This window comes from Cherax quadricarinatus, chromosome 91 (assembly GCF_038502225.1).
Source record: "Cherax quadricarinatus isolate ZL_2023a chromosome 91, ASM3850222v1, whole genome shotgun sequence".
Taxonomy (NCBI): Eukaryota; Metazoa; Arthropoda; class Malacostraca; order Decapoda; family Parastacidae; genus Cherax; species Cherax quadricarinatus.
Window position 1 is genome coordinate 14,395,111 of NC_091382.1, and position 20,572 is coordinate 14,415,682.

General features: G+C 40.8%; 1 protein-coding gene across 6 annotated transcripts in view; it reads right to left on the reverse strand.

Annotated features, from left to right (window-relative positions):
* Nucleotides 1-20,572, reverse strand: part of LOC128702844 (carboxylic ester hydrolase) — a 144,518-nt gene that overhangs the window by 73,291 nt on the left and 50,655 nt on the right. For 3 of the 6 annotated variants that reach the window (XM_053797275.2, XM_053797274.2, XM_053797273.2), the window contains exon 12: nt 7,138-7,347. The exons of the other annotated variants lie outside the window; for them this stretch is intronic. In XM_053797275.2, the coding sequence (XP_053653250.2) occupies nt 7,171-7,347 (177 nt within the window). In that variant the 3' untranslated portion in view covers nt 7,138-7,170. Of the gene's footprint in view, nt 1-7,137; nt 7,348-20,572 lie in introns of those variants that run through there. 6 annotated transcript variants of the gene reach the window in all.

Consider the following 20,572-nt stretch of genomic DNA (forward strand, 5'->3'; position numbering starts at 1 on the left):
CCCCTATAATTTTTGCACTCTCTTTTATCCCCTTTGCCTTTATACAAAGGAACTATGCATGCTCTCTGCCAATCCCTAGGTACCTTACCCTCTTCCATACATTTATTAAATAATTGCACCAACCACTCCAAAACTATATCCCCACCTGCTTTTAACATTTCTATCTTTATCCCATCAATCCCGGCTGCCTTACCCCCTTTCATTTTACCTACTGCCTCACGAACTTCCCCCACACTCACAACTGGCTCTTCCTCACTCCTACAAGATGTTATTCCTCCTTGCCCTATACACGAAATCACAGCTTCCCTATCTTCATCAACATTTAACAATTCCTCAAAATATTCCCTCCATCTTCCCAATACCTCTAACTCTCCATTTAATAACTCTCCTCTCCTATTTTTAACTGACAAATCCATTTGTTCTCTAGGCTTCCTTAACTTGTTAATCTCACTCCAAAACTTTTTCTTATTTTCAACAAAATTTGTTGATAACAGCTCACCCACTCTCTCATTTGCTCTCTTTTTACATTGCTTCACCACTCTCTTAACCTCTCTCTTTTCTCCATATACTCTTCCCTCCTTGCATATATATATATATATATATCTATATATATATATATATATATATATATATATATATATATATATATATATATATATATATATATATATATATATATATATATATATATACGTATATATATATATATATATATACGTATATATATATATATATATATATATATATATATATATATATATATATATATATATATATATATATATATATATATATATATATATATTATATACATATACATATATATATATATGTTCATATATATATATATTTATATATATATATATATATATATATTTATATATATATATATACATATATATATGTATATATATATATATATATATATATATATATATATATATATATATATATATATAGTAGGTAGTAGTAGGTTGGTAGACAGCAACCACCCAGGGAAGTACTACCGTCCTGCCAGATGACTGTGAAACAAAAACCTGTAACTGTTTTGCATGATGGTAGGATTGCTGGTTTCTTTTTCTGTCTCATAAACACGCTAAGATAACAGGGATATCTTGCTACTCCTACTTACACTTTGGTCACACTTCACAGACACGCACATGCATATATATATATACATACATCTAGGTTTTTCTCCTTTTTCTAAATAGCTCTTGTTCTTTTTATTTCTTCTATTGTCCATGGGGAAGTGGAAAAGAATCTTTCCTCCGTAAGCCATGCGTGTCGTATGAGGCGACTAAAATGCCGGGAGCAATGGGCTAGTAACCCCTTCTCCTGTATACAATTACTAAAAAAGAGAAGAAGAAAAACTTTATAAAACTGGGTTGCTTAAATGTGCGTGGATGTAGTGCGGATGACAAGAAACAGATGATTGCTGATGTTATGAATGAAAAGAAGTTGGATGTCCTGGCCCTAAGCGAAACAAAGCTGAAGGGGGTAGGAGAGTTTCAGTGGGGGGAAATAAATGGGATTAAATCTGGAGTATCTGAGAGAGTTAGAGCAAAGGAAGGGGTAGCAGTAATGTTAAATGATCAGTTATGGAAGGAGAAAAGAGAATATGAATGTGTAAATTCAAGAATTATGTGGATTAAAGTAAAGGTTGGATGCGAGAAGTGGGTCATAATAAGCGTGTATGCACCTGGAGAAGAGAGGAATGCAGAGGAGAGAGAGAGATTTTGGGAGATGTTAAGTGAATGTATAGGAGCCTTTGAACCAAGTGAGAGAGTAATTGTGGTAGGGGACTTGAATGCTAAAGTAGGAGAAACTTTTAGAGAGGGTGTGGTAGGTAAGTTTGGGGTGCCAGGTGTAAATGATAATGGGAGCCCTTTGATTGAACTTTGTATAGAAAGGGGTTTAGTTATAGGTAATACATATTTTAAGAAAAAGAGGATAAATAAGTATACACGATATGATGTAGGGCGAAATGACAGTAGTTTGTTGGATTATGTATTGGTAGATAAAAGACTGTTGAGTAGACTTCAGGATGTACATGTTTATAGAGGGGCCACAGATATATCAGATCACTTTCTAGTTGTAGCTACACTGAGAGTAAAAGGTAGATGGGATACAAGGAGAATAGAAGCATCAGGGAAGAGAGAGGTGAAGGTTTATAAACTAAAAGAGGAGGCAGTTAGGGTAAGATATAAACAGCTATTGGAGGATAGATGGGCTAATGAGAGCATAGGCAATGGGGTCGAAGAGGTATGGGGTAGGTTTAAAAATGTAGTGTTAGAGTGTTCAGCAGAAGTTTGTGGTTACAGGAAAGTGGGTGCAGGAGGGAAGAGGAGCGATTGGTGGAATGATGATGTAAAGAGAGTAGTAAGGGAGAAAAAGTTAGCATATGAGAAGTTTTTACAAAGTAGAAGTGATGCAAGGAGGGAAGAGTATATGGAGAAAAAGAGAGAAGTTAAGAGAGTGGTGAAGCAATGTAAAAAGAGAGCAAATGAGAGAGTGGGTGAGATGTTATCAACAAATTTTGTTGAAAATAAGAAAAAGTTTTGGAGTGAGATTAACAAGTTAAGAAAGCCTAGAGAACAAATGGATTTGTCAGTTAAAAATAGGAGAGGAGAGTTATTAAATGGAGAGGTAGAGGTATTGGGAAGATGGAAGGAATATTTTGAGGAATTGTTAAATGTTGATGAAGATAGGGAAGCTGTGATTTCGTGTATAGGGCAAGGAGGAATAACATCTTGTAGGAGTGAGGAAGAGCCAGTTGTGAGTGTGGGGGAAGTTCGTGAGGCAGTAGGTAAAATGAAAGGGGGTAAGGCAGCCGGGATTGATGGGATAAAGATAGAAATGTTAAAAGCAGGTGGGGATATAGTTTTGGAGTGGTTGGTGCAATTATTTAATAAATGTATGGAAGAGGGTAAGGTACCTAGGGATTGGCAGAGAGCATGCATAGTTCCTTTGTATAAAGGCAAAGGGGATAAAAGAGAGTGCAAAAATTATAGGGGGATAAGTCTGTTGAGTGTACCTGGTAAAGTGTATGGTAGAGTTATAATTGAAAGAATTAAGAGTAAGACGGAGAATAGGATAGCAGATGAACAAGGAGGCTTTAGGAAAGGTAGGGGGTGTGTGGACCAGGTGTTTACAGTGAAACATATAAGTGAACAGTATTTAGATAAGGCTAAAGAGGTCTTTGTGGCATTTATGGATTTGGAAAAGGCGTATGACAGGGTGGATAGGGGGGCAATGTGGCAGATGTTGCAAGTGTATGGTGTAGGAGGTAGGTTACTGAAAGCAGTGAAGAGTTTTTACGAGGATAGTGAGGCTCAAGTTAGAGTATGTAGGAAAGAGGGAAATTTTTTCCCAGTAAAAGTAGGCCTTAGACAAGGATGTGTGATGTCACCGTGGTTGTTTAATATATTTATAGATGGGGTTGTAAGAGAAGTAAATGCGAGGGTCTTGGCAAGAGGTGTGGAGTTAAAAGATAAAGAATCACACACAAAGTGGGAGTTGTCACAGCTGCTCTTTGCCGATGACACTGTGCTCTTGGGAGATTCTGAAGAGAAGTTGCAGAGATTGGTGGATGAATTTGGTAGGGTGTGCAAAAGAAGAAAATTAAAGGTGAATACAGGAAAGAGTAAGGTTATGAGGATAACAAAAAGATTAGGTGATGAAAGATTGAATATCAGATTGGAGGGAGAGAGTATGGAGGAGGTGAACGTATTCAGATATTTGGGAGTGGACGTGTCAGCGGATGGGTCTATGAAAGATGAGGTGAATCATAGAATTGATGAGGGAAAAAGAGTGAGTGGTGCACTTAGGAGTCTGTGGAGACAAAGAACTTTGTCCTTGGAGGCAAAGAGGGGAATGTATGAGAGTATAGTTTTACCAACGCTCTTATATGGGTGTGAAGCGTGGGTGATGAATGTTGCAGCGAGGAGAAGGCTGGAGGCAGTGGAGATGTCATGTCTGAGGGCAATGTGTGGTGTGAATATAATGCAGAGAATTCGTAGTTTGGAAGTTAGGAGGAGGTGCGGGATTACCAAAACTGTTGTCCAGAGGGCTGAGGAAGGGTTGTTGAGGTGGTTCGGACATGTAGAGAGAATGGAGCGAAACAGAATGACTTCAAGAGTGTATCAGTCTGTAGTGGAAGGAAGGCGGGGTAGGGGTCGGCCTAGGAAGGGTTGGAGGGAGGGGGTAAAGGAGGTTTTGTGTGCGAGGGGCTTGGACTTCCAGCAGGCATGCGTGAGCGTGTTTGATAGGAGTGAATGGAGACAAATGGTTTTTAATACTTGACGTGCTGTTGGAGTGTGAGCAAAGTAACATTTATGAAGGGATTCAGGGAAACCGGCAGGCCGGACTTGAGTCCTGGAGATGGGAAGTACAGTGCCTGCACTCTGAAGGAGGGGTGTTAATGTTGCAGTTTAAAAACTGTAGTGTAAAGCACCCTTCTGGCAAGACAGTGATGGAGTGAATGATGGTGAAAGTTTTTCTTTTTCGGGCCACCCTGCCTTGGTGGGAATCGGCCGGTGTGATAATAAAAAAAAAAAAAAAAAAAAAAAAAAAAAAAAAAAAAAAAAAAAACATATATATATATATATATATTTATAAATACATATATATATATATATATATATATATATATATATATATATATATATATATATATATATATATATATATATATATATATAGGTTCGATAACCTGGCTGCTTTCAGACTGTACCAACCTCTGGGAAATCTCAAAGTTGTCTGCCAGCGCGGCAGTCTCTAACAACGTCGTTTGCGGATGGCCAACAATATACTGGCGAACTCCCTCTGGAAAATTTGCATACAAATCTTCTAGTAACATTAATTGTGATAGATCTTTTAAAGTCGTGACCCGAGAAGCTCGACACCAACGTTCAAACGCCACTGCTTTCCCTCGGGCAAAATCTAAATAAGTTTGTCCTGTTTGCCGTTTCATGGAACGAAAAGCTATTTGGTAACTAATAGGGAGCATGTCATATGCTTCTAAAATAGTTCTCTTTACTACGTCGTACTGGACATAAAACTCATATGGTAAGGAGGCGACACAAGACTGCGCCTTTCCATATAGAGACGTGTGCAGCAATGTGGCCCATTTGTCTTTGGGCCAGCCCATTGAACGTACCTGATTTTCAAAAATTTCAAAGAATTCATCTAAGTCTGTTTCGTTAAACTTAGGTACCATCAGAGCTGCTTTATGCAAGTCAAACCCGGTTACCGTGCTCTTCACGTCTCTTTCTTCCGGAACTCCCTTCTGCTTTGTTTCAAAACGAAACCTTTCACGCCTAAATTCTTCCTCGTTTAGACGTCTTCTAGCTTCGATTTGAGAGTTTTGTAATAGTAATATGCGTTCTATTCTCTCTAGTTGTTCGGACGTTAAATTCCCAAGAGGTAATGACACCGAGGGGATTTCGGGCGTCTTCTCCGGAAGTATTTTGGGACGAGCACCAGTCCTAAAATTATCCCCGTCATTTAACTGAGGGTTCGTTCCAACCACCGATACATACTCCGGGGAAATGAACGGGGGAGAGCTTTGAGACTGGACTGAGTAGTAAGGCCTTGTAAACCCTGGTTCAACTTCATTATTTAAGGCAGTTCCCGTCCGTGGGCTTTTACTTCCTCGAACTGGGAAATAAAACTATCTTCCAAATCTAGTTCTGGCATTGCTTGGGATTTCGGAAATAATCTATCCTTAATTAGGGACCTATGAGTCTCTGCGCTATGGTATCTATTATAAGGTATATGTAACTGTCTAGCTATTTGCCAACACGTCTGTAATTTTAAAGTGTCAAGAGTAGCCTCTGTTAATTCATCTAATATTGACTTAATTTCTGGATCCATTTTCTTAATTCTCGCAAGGGAGCTTAATTTTAATGCAAAACAAATATGTACTTCAGGGTAAGTAGCTCCCGGACAGACAACCCCTTTTGTTACGACTTAATCTTCACCGTAACAATAGGGGCACAAATAACTCCATTTGTTTTTTGTTAGTTTTATTTTATTACCAATCATTTAATTTCATTGGTATTTGGTTAGTGAATTAAAATAACCACAAGCAATTATAAATGAAATACTATACAGCAAAAAATCCAATCTTACGTTCAAATTCTCATTAACAGAGAATGATACAATAATTTCAATTAATAATCTACTAATCTCACCATTTAACTCTTTTAGAAAGGTCTAGGGTAACGAAATAGTTATCTTTCATAAGTGACATGAATTACCAGACTTCAGGAAACTAATGGCAAAGGCAAGACAATAGACTTGGTATAAAGTTTTAGTTTAAGCTAGGAGCTTTGGGTTGAAGACCCGTACCGAGTCAGAGCTAGGAGCTGACTACCTCACTCAACTACTTCATAGTATGACTTCAGCTCGGCCCGAAGGTGACGCGTGACGTCAATTCTAGAACCACCAATTGGTCACTACAGTAGTGGTTACACATTCGTAATACCTAACCTAATAATAATATAATATAATATTATAATTATAATAATCATGGGGAAAGATATAATATAATACAATATAATACAATGAGAGTACTGTTGATTCATACCGTACCCAATAATAATATATAGTCGAACCTGCTTTATCTAGCTAGTAATAAAGTGGTTCGTGATATATTATTACAGAACTTATTTTAACCAGGCCTTTTATTTTTGTATATAATGGAGTGAAGTAGGGGCGCGTAACAGTGACAACATTGTATCCCGCAGCAGCAACACAAAACAGACATTGTATTTTTACTAGAAACCTGGTATCCATTATAATGAAACAATATTTAATTTTAATGGGTTATTATAGATGAGATCTAAATAACTTGCCAATTTTGCATGCCTAAAACATACAAGATCCCTAAGACTTATTGTGCAAACTTAGACTTCTGTCCGAAAATTATTTTAAGGTTCTTCTGAATAAATTGCATTTAAGAACTGGTACATATAATGGTGAAACTTGTTCACTCCCAAGACAAGTTACCTCAGTACCTGGTTACAATATACCTCTGTAATCTATTGACTCTATACCACACCAAATTTTGTACAATAATAAGTCTATGACAAACATCTGAAGCCAATCATTCCGTATCAGGATGTGAAGTCAGTATTCCAACGATAAGTAGTTTTTATTACATCTAGATTACAACTCATTCTGTGCAGCAGATTTTTTTGGTTTATTTTCCATTTTAAGTGGCATCTCATGATCCAAATCTTCTTTCATTTCCTCAAGTTCAGCTTTAGCTTCTGAGAGTTTAAATTTCTCAGAGTGAAGCAGCAAGTTCTGTTTAAGTGGCAGTGACTCCCAGAAAACACGAACCTGTTTACATAAATAATGCAATAAGACTCAAAATATATGAAACATTAATCTGAAATAAAACTGTGTTGGCTTCATGTTACCTGAATTTAAAATAGCATTATATTTTTTTCAACATTTTTATGATTTTAAAAGTCACACTTCCACAAACAAAAATAAAAAGGTACGTAGCATAATGAGCCTTTTTGTGAGCAATAAGTTGTTCTAAGGACATTTCAATAAAGCTTCATTTAGAAATAAAAGTTTCCTTATGGGGCTCTCTTCAGAGCAAAATGTTGTCCCAATAATGCTCTCAAGCCAAACTTTTGACTCGATAAAAATTTGTATATCTTCCTCTCCACTGTATTTTTTTTATTTTGAAATGACAAAGTAAGCATAATTCATAACGTGTGCCAAAATACAATAAAATGCCAGAACTGTACCATTATAGCAATAACTAATTATTATTTATTATTAAATATTAGCCGGTATTCTCCCGGCCCGGGCCTTTTCCAAGTAGTGGTGGCCCGGCCTTGGCTCCCTCTTTAGGGAGTGTCTGAGACCTAAGTCTCCCATGGGAGGAGGCACAAGTACCTCCTCATCTTTGGGACCAACTGTCCCCAGGCCTAGCCACAAGCTAGGCCTCTCTGGTCTGCCATCCCCGCCCCGAGGGGGCAAATGGGAATGACAGTCTTATGAGCTTAAGGCTCGGGCTCAGGCACCTACCCTACCCTAGAAGGGCTGGGCATGGTGTCGATCAATATAATAACTAATTTATTTCCTTCTAAAATTATGCTCTTTTTTTTTTTTTTTTTTTTTTTTTTTTTTTTTTTTTTTTTTTCCTGTCGCACTATATTTTAACAATGTACCTAACTTCTCAAGCATCATTTTAAATGTTTACATTGGTCATATTTGAAAAGTAATATAATTTTGTAAAATATTTGTACTGAAGCATTATTTAATATATAATCCTGCATGCCTGTGGCTAGACAATTTTTATAGTCCAAAAAACAGTGGTGAAATGTCTATCCTCATGCATCATAACGTTTAAAATAATGAAACATTCATGTCTGAATCATAATTGGATGATAAGATATGCATACAACCACGTGGTTTTCATGGGAAACTGCCGAATAAAGCTTAAATAGTAACGGTCTTCTTGCCGAATAAGGCAAGTGAAAATTTGCGAAAACAATAATTTCGCAAAAATAATTCTGAATCTAACGAATAAATATATTTTATTGTGTTTGTTTATTATTAAATTATCATAAACTTATCTAAAATATATCTAGTAGGATTAGGCTAAATTAAATTGCTCTAGTTATAATAAGGTTAGGTAAATTTCTAAGGTTCTTTCAGTACAAAATTATTAATTTTTACATTAATATAAATGAAAAAAATATACCATTTATCGTAAAAGAGAATTTTTTTTAAAGCACTTAATTTTAAATGAGCTCATGCTAATTGACCAATTTACCTTTTCGGCACGACACACACTAGTGACAACTGCCTACAGAAAGGTAGGAGAAGCAAGAAGAAGAAGCGGCCCATGTCCTTTCGCATGCTATTACATTACTTTTTAACAACTCACTTTCCCGACACTACTCATGACAGCAAGGTTACACCAGTACATAAAGGTGGTGACCCTACAGATGTATACAACTATAGGCCAATATCAAACTTACCATTGCTATCCAAAATCTTCGAGAAACTCGTACACAGGAGTCTATATTCATTTATAACGGCACAAAACATACTCAACACCTACCAATTTGGATTCAGGAAAAATAAAAACACTAATGATGCAATTGTACAAATGCTAGATCTGCTTTACACAGCAATGGAAAAGAACGAATATCCGCTAGGAATTTTAATTGACCTAAGAAAAGCTTTTGACACAGTAGACCACGGCATCCTACTCCACAAACTTGACCATTATGGTATAAGAGGCCATGCGCTTGCATATTTCAAATCCTACCTTACCAATAGGTATCAGTATGACAACCATTAAAGACAGCCTCATCAACACGGCCACTTGATACTGGAGTTCTGCAGGGAAGTGTCCTTGATCCCCTGCTCTTCCTCATTTACATCAATGATCTTCCAAACATATCCCAACACCTGAAACCCATTCTCTTTGCTGAGGATACGACTTATGTCATATCCCACCCTATTCTTGCCACCCTCAACACGATTGTTAACGAGGAGCTGTTCAAAATATCGACTTGGATGACAGCCAATAAACTTACACTTAACACTGACACAACCTACTATATTTTGTTTGGTAGCAGAGCAGGTGTTGCGCAATTTAACATTAAGATCGACAACACTCTAATTGCCAGACATAATGAGGGCAAATTTCTAGGCCTATACCTCAACAACAACCTGAATTTCAGCACCCATATCCAACACATAACAAGAAAAAGTATCCAAAACGGTTGGAATCCTCTCCAAGATATGATACTACGTGCTGCAAACTGCCCTTCTCACACTATACCATTCATTCATTTATCCATACCTCACCTATGCTATTTGTGCTTGGGATCAACTGCAGCAACACACCTAAAGCCAATAATAACCCAACAAAAAGCTGCAGTAAGAATAATCACTAAATCCCATCCCTGGCAACTCACCCCCCCCCACTATTCATAGATCTAAACTTACTCCCTGTTCAGAACATCCACACTTACTACTGTGCAATCTACATCTACAGGACCTTAAATTCCTTGACCTAAAACGCTTTCTTGATAGTTGTGACAGGACTCACAGGCATAACACCAGACACAAACATCTCTACGACATTCCCCGTGTCCGAATAAACCTTTACAAAAATTCTATGTATGTCACAGGGCCTAAAATCTGGAACACCCTACCTGAACGCTCTAGAACTGCAGACACATTCAACGCCTTCAAAACCACTGTTAAACAGCATCTTATCTCCCTGATACACCCCGACAACTAACTACATGAAAATCACCAGTTCGCACTTTCACTCACCCACTTGTCTATAATCACGGAAATACGAATCTTAATCATAAAATAATGAGTCCAAACTAGTCATAACTTTGCCTGTGACACTACAATATAGAACCTGTGTATTGTGCCAAAATAAAAGCATTTACATTGCTAAACTCACAAACTATAATGTAGTCACTTAGCCTTAATATCAACTTACTCCATAATCTATATTAATTTAGAGTTAAAAATTAATCTAAGTCTGCCTGAAATGCCTAGCCATGCCTGGTGCCCTAGTGGCCCCCTCTGTAATTAGTATTTTATAACATGTAAACCACACAATATCCAAAACCTGTAAACCCGGTATTTTAATCTTTATAGAGAATAAACTTGATTGATTGATTGATTTATTACACAATGGCAACTACGCAGGACCCAGGTACTGGACGGACCAGCAACGTGACCACTCCACTGCCAGCTGCACCTGATATTCACCTAGTTGAGTTGCATGCAGTGCTGGATTAAGAAGTCTCTGGGCCCTAGGCTATTCAGATTGGCGGGGCCCCTTTGAGTTACTGGTAAGCGAAGCAACCCCTTCCAGCTTGAGAGTGGGGGGGATGGGGGGTCGGTGTGAGCGTGTTTAAAGTCTAATTAAATACATTCCAGCTATTTAGATTAAATTTAATAGGGAAAGTTCATCAAGACAACCAAAACCATTTACCAACAGCCATTATAACTGTCTTGTTAAACTCAAGACAGCATAGTATTACTAGATTAGGCTATTAAAGTAGTGGCATCATGTACCTATTATATTCAGCATAACCACTATAGCACTATTATTCGCTTTATAAATCACTGACCATTATTGTTATCATTGCATCATGCATAAGACTATCAAATCATATAAACTACAGAAAATTGGAGAGGAATCTCCCATACTCACCAATTAGCGGGAAAACACAGCTGTTCTCATGTAAACAAAGGCGTGTTGAGTGTTGCCATCTATGGTTAGGTTTATTTATTTTTATTTTATTTTATTTCATTATTTATTTTTGTTTTGATTAATTTTTAAAAAGCAATTTTACTCTCCAAACACTTGAACTTTTTAGGTAGGGACCCCTTTGCACTTGCACCATGTGCGCAGTCTTTGATGAGCCTCTGAACTCCTTGGACCACGCGGCCCCCAAATGCGCGGGGCCCTAGGCAGATGCCTAGTTTGCCTATGCGGTAATCCAGCCCTGGTTGCATGGGGTTAACAGCACCAGTCTCTAGCTGGAAACTGGGGGATACTCACTTCTGGAGCTATCAGAAGTACTTTAAGCAGCATTTACGAGCATTTAATAGAATTTACTGAGGTGTAGGAGAGTAAGGCAGTTGTGGACACGCGGTTTCCCACATAGGCACACACACACATACACACGCAGAGATGCTGTGCATGCCCCTAACCACAATCTTCAACACATCCCTTGAAACTGGGCAACTACCTGAGAAATGGAAGACAGCAAATGTAGTCCCCATATTTAAGAAAGGAAACAGAAATGAGGCACTAAACTACAGATCTGTGTCTCTGACATGTATTGTGTGCAAAGTCATGGAGAAGATTATCAGGAGGAGAGTGGTGGAACACCTGGAACGGAACAAGATTATAAATGAAAACCAGCATGGGTTCATGGAAGGCAAATCCTGTGTCACAAACCTCCTGGAGTTTTATGACAAGGTAACAGAAGTAAGACACGAGAGAGGGGTGGGTTGACTGCGTTTTCCTAGACTGCAGGAAGGCCTTTGACACAGTTCTCCACAAGAGATTAGTGCAGTAGCTGGAGGATCAGGCGCATATAACAGGGAGGGCACTGCAATGGATCAGGGAATACCTGACAGGGAGGCAGCAACGAGTCATGGTACGTGAAGAGGTATCACTGTGGGTGCCTGTGACGAGAGGGGTCCCACAGGGGTCAGTTCTAGGACCAGTGCTATTTTTGATATATGCGAACGACATGATGGAAGGAATAGACTCTGAAGTGTCCCTATTCGCAGATGATGTGTAGTTGATGAGAAGAATTAAATCGGATGAGGATGAGGCGGGACTGCAAAGAGACCTGGACAGGCTGGACATGTGGTCCAGAAACTGGCTTCTCGAATTCAATCCTGCCAAATGCAAAGTCATGAAGATTGGGGAGGGGCAAAGAAGACCGCAGACAGAGTATAGGCTAGGTGGACAAAGACTACAAACCTAACTCAGGGAGAAAGACCTTGGGGTGACCATGACACCGAGCACGTCACCGGAGGCACACAGCAACCAAATAACTGCTTCAGCATACGGGCACTTGGCAAACCTGAGAATAGCGTTCCAATACCTTAATAAGGAATCGTTCAAGACACTGTACACTGTGTATGTTAGGTCCATACTGGAGTATGCAGCACCAGTCTGGAACCCACACCCGGTCAAGCACGTCAAGAAGTTAGAGAAAGTACAAAGGTTTGCAACAAGGCTAGTCCCGGAGCTCAGGGGAATGTCGTACGAGGAAAGGTTGAGGGAAATCGGAATGACAACACTGGAGGACAGAAGGGTCAGGGGAGACATGATAACATACAAGATACTGTGGGGAATATACAAGGTGGACAGAGATAGGATGTTCCAGAGAGGGGACACAGAAACAAGGGGTCACAACTGGAAGCTGAAGACTCAGACGAGTCACAGGGACGTTAGGAAGTATTTCTTCAGTCATAGAGTCGTCAGGAAGTGGAATAGCCTAGCAAGAGAAGTAGTGGAGGCTGAAACCATACATAGTTTAAAGAAGAGGTATGACAAAGCTCAGGAAGCAGAGAGGGAGAGGACCTAGTAGCGATCAGTGAAGAGGCGGGGCCAGAAGCTGAGTCTCGACCCCTGCAACCACAATTAGGTGAGTACAATTAGGTGAATACAATTAGGTGAGTACACAGTAGGCGAGGCCTAGTGTTACAGAACTGAAGTAATTTTAAGCACATAAGACAGTGCACAGTGGGAACCAAGTGATCGTGTACATATGTATTACATATGTGGGTAATAAGGTCTCACATAAACTCATAAACACACACACACAGGAACAAGCAGTCAGGCATCGTAAAAGCTGAGTAGTAAGTTGTATTATCATTAGTATTATAATTATTGGAAGTACTAGCATTATTACTAGCATTTTACTAGTGTTGTTGATACATAGAAGTGAGGAGGATTATTTCTGGGCACGGAAGCATAAGTGCACATGTGCACACACACACACACACACACACACACACACGCAAATACACACAGGATTTCACACCTTGAAAACTGACCTCCATCCCTCTCTCTTACTCTCTTACTTTCCACTCCACCTTCTCTCTCTCTCTCTCTCTCTCTCTCTCTCTCTCTCTCTCTCTCTCTCTCTCTCTCTCTCTCTCTCTCTCTCTCTCTCTCTCTCTCTCTCTCTCTATCTATCTATCTATCTATTTATCTATCTATCTATTTTCTTCACACAGGGTTTGACAAGGTTAAGGATCCCTAGCTTTATTGACAAGCTATTTACAGGTTAAAGATTCCTAACTTTATTGGCAAGCTAAGAGCTGTTACCTACATCAGCTCATTTGAAAGCATTTTTATTGTTATGAGACATACAAGTAGGTTACCTGGTTACCTGGAGGTTATTCCGGGGATCAACGCCCCCGCGGCCCGGTCCATGTCCAGGCCTCCTGATGGATCAGGGCCTGATCAACTAGGCCGTTACTGCTGGCCGCACGCAGTCCAACGTACGAGCCACAGCCCGGCTGATCCGGCACTGACTTTATGTATCTGTCCAGCTCTCTCTTGAAGGCAGCCAGGGGTTTATTGACAATTCCCCTAATGCTTGATGGGAGGCTGTTGAACAGTTTTGGGCCCAGGACACTTATGGTGTTTTCCCTTAGTGTACCAAGGGCGCCCCTACTTTTTATTGGGGGCATTTTGCATCGCCTGCCCAGTCTTTTACTTTCGTAGGGAATGATTTCTGTGTGCAGATTTGGGACCATTCCTTCCAAGATTTTCCAAGTGTAGATTATGATATATCTCTCCCTCCTGCGTTCCAACGAGTACAAGTCAAGTGCTTCCAAGCGTTCCCAGTAGTTAAGGTGCTTGACAGAACTTACACGTGCAGTAAAGGATCTCTGTACACTCTCTAGATCTGCGATTTCACCTGCTTTGAATAGAGATGTTAATGTACAGCAGTATTCCAGCCTAGAGAGAACAAGTGATTTGAAAAGGATCATCAAGGGCTTGGCATCTCTCGTTTTGAAAGTTCTCATTATCCATCCTATCATTTTCTTTGCACGTGCGATCGTGGCACTGTTGTGATCCTTGAAAGTGAGATCCTCAGACATTACTACTCCCAGGTCCCTTACATTATTTTTCCGCTCTATTGTATGGCCGGAGTCAGTAGTATACTCTGTTCTAGTTATTATCTCCTCCAGTTTTCCATAACGGAGTAGTTGGAATTTGTCCTCATTGGACATCATATTGTTTACAGTTGCCCACTGGAAAACTTTGTTTATATCTTCTTGGAGGTTAACCGCATCCTCAGCAGATGACAGCCTCATGCAGATCCTAGTATCATCCGCAAAGGATGATACGGTGCTGTGGTGTATATCTCTGTCTATGTCTGATATGAGGATAAGGAATAAGATGGGGGCGAGTACTGTGCCTTGTGGAACAGAGCTCTTCACTATGGCAGCTTCCGATTTAACTCTGTTGACCACTACTCTTTGTGTTCGATTTGTTAGGAAGTTGAAGATCCATCTCCCCACTTTCCCAGTTATTCCTTTAGCACGTATTTTATGGGCTATTACGCCATGATCGCATTTGTCAAATGCTTTTGCAAAGTCTGTGTATATTACATCTGCATTCTGATTTTCTTCCAGTGCATCCAAGGCTATGTCATAGTGATCCAGTAGTTGAGAGAGGCAGGAGCGACCTGCCCTGAACCCATGTTGCCCTGGATTGTGCAGATTTTGGGAATCCAGGTGATTTGCAATCCTGCTTCTTAGCACTCTTTCAAAGATTTTTATGATGTGGGATGTCAGAGCTATTGGTCTATAGTTCTTAGCTAATGCTTTGCTGCCACCTTTATGGAGTGGGGCTATATCCGTTGTTTTAAGTGACTGTGGAATTTCACCCATGTCCAAGCTCCTCCTCCATAGTGTACTTAGGGCACGCGAGAGGGGTTTCTTGCAGTTCTTAACGAAAACAGAGTTCCACGAGTCTGGGCCCGGGGCTGAGTGCATAGGCATGTTGTCAATGACTTTTTCGAAATCTATCGGAGTTAGGGTAATGTCGGAAATCTGGCATACATTTATGGAGTTTTGAGGCTCATTCATGAAGAAATCATTTGGGTCGTCGATCCTCAGACCGATTAGTGGTTCACTAAACACAGAGTCGTACTGGGATTTCAATATTTCACTCATTTCCTTGTTGTCATCTGTGTAAGTCCCATCCTGTCTGAGTAAGGGCCCGATACTAGACGTGGTATTTGCCTTGTTTTTGGCATATGAAAAGAAATATTTTGAACTTCTTTCAATTTCACTAATAGCTTTAAGCTCCTCCTGCCTCTCCTGGTTCCTGTAAGAGTCATTTAGCTTAAGTTCGATAGTTTCCACTTCCCTGGTCAGCGCCTCCTTTCGTGTATCAGATATTCTAGCACTCCTGAGGAGCTCAGTGACTCTTCGTCGTCTTCTGTAGAGGGAGCGTCTTTTTCTCTCCACTTTACTCCTGCTCTTCTTCTTTCTTAGGGGAATATGCCTAGAACATGTTTCGGCTACCAGGAAGTTGATCCTTTCAAGGCACTGGTTTGGATCCATGTCATTTAAGACATCTTCCCAACATGTTTCGTTTAGGACATGGTTTACCTGGTCCAAGTTGATGTTCTTGTTGTTGAAGTTGTATTTTGTGAAGACACCTTCACAGGTACATGCATTCTGCTGATCAGGACCCCTATGCATGTACGTCTGGACTTCGATTAGATTGTGATCGGAATTAGTGGTTTTTGATATTCTTATGTCTCTTATCAGGTCCTCATTATTTGTGAAGATAAGGTCAAGTATATTTTCTAGTCTTGTTGGCTCCACTATCTGCTGGCTTAAGGTGTGTTTTTCACAGAGACTTAGTAGCTCATGTGTGTGTGACCTTTCATCTGCGCTACCTCCAGGGATTGTTTCAGCTATAACATTATTTCCTACATTCTTCCATTTTGTATGCCTTAGGTTGAAATCACCAAGCAGTAAGATGTTTGGGGATGGAGCTGGAAGGTTTTCCAAACAGTAATCAATTTTCAGTAGCTGTTCCTTGAACTGTTGTGAGGTTGCATCTGGTGGCTTGTATACAACCACAATGACTAGGTTTTGGTTCTCGATCTTTATTGATAGAACTTCAACTACCTCATTTGTGGTGTTCAGCAACTCTGTGCAGATAAGGGACTCTTTGACATACAGGCCAACCCCCCCTTGTTGCCTGTTTTTTCTGTCGCATCTAAAAAGGTTGTAACCACTTATCCATATTTCACTGTCAAAGTGATCTTTTGTGTGAGTCTCTGTGAAGGCTGCAAACATTGCATTAGACTCCTCTAGAAGTCCACTGATAAAAGGTATTTTGTTGTTGGTGGATGGCTTAAGTTAAGGCCCTGTATATTAGCAAATATGAACGAGGTTGTATTCTGTGTTTGTTGGGGGATTTTGTTATTGGCATCAGTAGTTGTAATTCTGGAGGGCCATGGGTGGCCACTGGCTGCGCCTCCAGTTCAACAAGGCTCCAAGGCGGTGGACTATTTTTGTTATTTCCTTCCACTTTCTTTTTTCGTTTCCTGCCACTAAAAAATCACCTGGAGTTGGGTTGTCGTAGCTACTATTGTTTGTCTTGTGGGGTCTGTGCCTCCTGGTCCCTTTTAGATGGTATGCAGGGCACTCGATGTTGTAACACTGCTTCTGGAGGACCGAGGAGTGGCACATTTTTGGGTGAAAGAAAGTACAGAAAGAAGAACGACACACTCCTTTAGACAGGAGGTCGCTACATTTTTTGGGATGGTCAAAGTTGCATGTCCCATTTTTTCCCCTGTTATTCCATGCTTACAGATGCCCCAAGCATAATATTTGCAGAGAAGGGTAAAGCCAGAGTGAAGGTGCTGCTTTCTTCGAAGTGGATCCAAGTGTGGTACTTTGACAATATTGGCCTTGTACATAACAGTAAGGCCACCCACATCCCTCCTGTGTTGGAGGCTCTGCTGAAATGACAGATCTATCCAGGATGGGTCCAGGCGAGAGATGAGACATCTTGCTCTGTTCTCTACTCTGTCGAGCAGTCGCAGATGAAAGGGGGGCAGGCAAACCAAGAAAGTGGAGCATATTCAAGGTGTGAGCGTACTTTTGCCTCGTACAGAATCTTGCAACCCCTACTGTCAAGCAGATGCCAGATATGGCTAAGTGCTGTAAGCTTCCTAGCTGCCTTGTTTGCAAGATTAACAATGTGGTTCTTCATGGTTAGTTTGGAGTCAAATTTCACCCCAAGGATATCAACTTCTTCTCCAGGTGCCAACACCCTCCCATTCATCCTTACTACTGCACCAGCATTACCATCATGGTGCCTAGAGACGATCATCATTTGCGTTTTCTCAGGTGCAAATGTTACTTACCATCTATTTCCCCAAACTGATATAGCTCTTAGCTGGTGATTGATATAGGTTAGAGCAGCTGGCATTTCTTCTCTTGGATAAGTGAATGTCAGTGTACAGTCATATGCATATGCATGTGATTCTGGGATGAGATGAAGGTCGTTGAAGTAGACATTCCATAACAAAGGTCCCAGCACGCTTCCTTGTGGAACGCTTGCCCCAATATAATGTCTTGCTGATTCCGTTCCATTGAAAACTACACTTAGAGATCTACAATGAAGGTAATCACTGAGGAGACATAGCGTAGAGCCTGCAATTCCCAGTGCTTGAAGTTTTGCTAAGAGGCCCTGGTGCCACTCCCGGTCGAAAGTGCCAGCAATGTCCAGTGCTACCACACAGCTGACTTTGGATTCATCCAGTGACTGGTGCCACTTAGTGGAGAGGTTTAACAACAGATCAGCAGCATAGTAACCTTTCCTGAAGCCATATTGACGATCACAAAGTAGTGAGAGGTAGCCAAAAAACTCTGTCATTTGTCTTGAGATTATTGTCTCAAGGATCTTACCAGTGATTGACAGGAGTGACAATGGTCTCTCTCTCTCTCTCTCTCTCTCTCTCTCTCTCTCTCTCTCTCTCTCTCTCTCTCTCTCTCTCTCTCTCTCTCTCTCTCTCTCTCTCTCTTTCCTCTCCCTTCTCTCCCCTAAACAAAAAATGGTTGGGACTCGAAGGAACCAGGAATCAGAGTAGAATGGTCCTGGTGGGGAGGAGTGGATGGAGGAGCAGTGGAAAAGGATGGAACAAGAGTGGGAGAGAAAACTAGAAGAGCTTTCTGCAAAAAATGGAGACAGAGCTGTCTGTGAAATTGGAAAAGAGGTTGGAGGAGGGGAAGAAGAATTGGGAGTCAAAAGTCGAAACCACTGTAGCCAGGATAAGGGCCCTAGAAGATGAGGTAAACAGGCTGAAGCGAGTTACAAGGGTATTGACCAGAGAAGACACTGCATATGAAGTTGGGAGGCCAAACAGGAAGGAGATATGAATTATGCCAAGGTCATATCAGCCTGCAAAGCAGGGCCAAGGAGTGAAAGGGAAGATCAGCTGGGCACAGATGGAGAGGGTGATAGGTCAAATGCAGAGGTACGACCATGCTTCCAAGAGCTACTGGAAAAAACAAGGGAGCAAATGGCCATGTACAGACAGGAATCAGAGTCACAGAGGGAAAGGCAATGGGAGGAGGAAAGGGCAAATTCAGTGTTTATTCATGGGCTTCAGGAGAGCAAGGGAAGGACACACACTGAAAGATGGCAGGCAGAAAGAAAGGAGATTGAGAACATCACAGAAATAGGTTAAGAGAACATGGATGAGATTGTAAATTTTCAGACAATAGTGTGGTACTTGAAGGTGAGAAACCGAACAATCAAACTGATTTTCAGGACAGAAACAGTGCAGAACAGGATCCTCCAAGAGAAACCATGGTTGAAGTAATCGGCAGAATACAAGAGGGTGTTCCTAGACAGAGAAAGTACACAAACAGAATGACAGCAGCTGAGAGAGAGGACACAAAAGCGAAAGGAGCTAGGAAGGGAAACAAGGACAGAATCAGCAGAGGTCAACCAGAGCAGGGCAGAGCAACAAGAGCAAGCACACACAGAACCATCCCCAGAACCCTACAATCTATAACACCATCCCAACAAAAACTTCAATCCATACTCACAGCTCTCACCCAACACTTAGCTATAGAATCCCACAGTACACCAGGTCTCATTCCCTCACAGACCCCCCAAAACAGTGTTGGAGAGGAAATTGAAGGTATGGTACACAAACGCTGATGGAATAACAAATAAGTGGGATGAGTAGCACGAAAGAGTCAAAGATGCATCACCGGACAACATAGCTCTCACAGGTATGATAACAGATACCATCTTTCCAATGGGATATCAGATCCTGAGGAAAGACATAGGGAACAGGGGGGGGTGGAGGAGTGGCACTGCTGATCAAAAACTGATCAACTTTTGATGAGCTGGAGAGAGGAGACAGTGGAAAAGAAAGAGATTACATAGTAGGAACACTGCAGTCTGGACGTCCCAAGGTGGTAATTGCAGTGATGTATAACCCACCACAGAACAGCAGGAGGCCACGGCTAGAGTATGGTGAGAGCAATAGAGCGATGGTTGACACACTGGCTGCAGTGGCCAGAAGAGCTCATGCATGCAGGGAAAAGCTACTGATCTTGGGTGACGTTAACCACAAGGAAATTGATTGAGAGAACTTAGAGCCACATGGGGGCCAAGATACATGGAGGGCTAAGATGATGGAGGTGGTACTGGAAAAAGTCATGTACCAACACGTAAGGGACATTACCAGAGAGAGAGGAGAGGTTGAACCAGCGAGACTGGACCTAGTATTCACCTTGAGTAGCACAGATATTGAGGACATCACATATGAAAGACCCCTTCGGGCCAGCGATAATGTGGTTTTAAGCTTCGAATACACAGTAGAGTTACAAGTGGAGGGGGAAACAGGAAGGGCTGGAAGAATGAGGCCAAACTACAAGAAATGGAACTTCGTGGGAATGAGGAACTTGCTGAATGGGGTTCAGTGGGACAGAGAACTGGCAGGGAAGCCAGTAAATGAGATGATGAAATATGTAAATA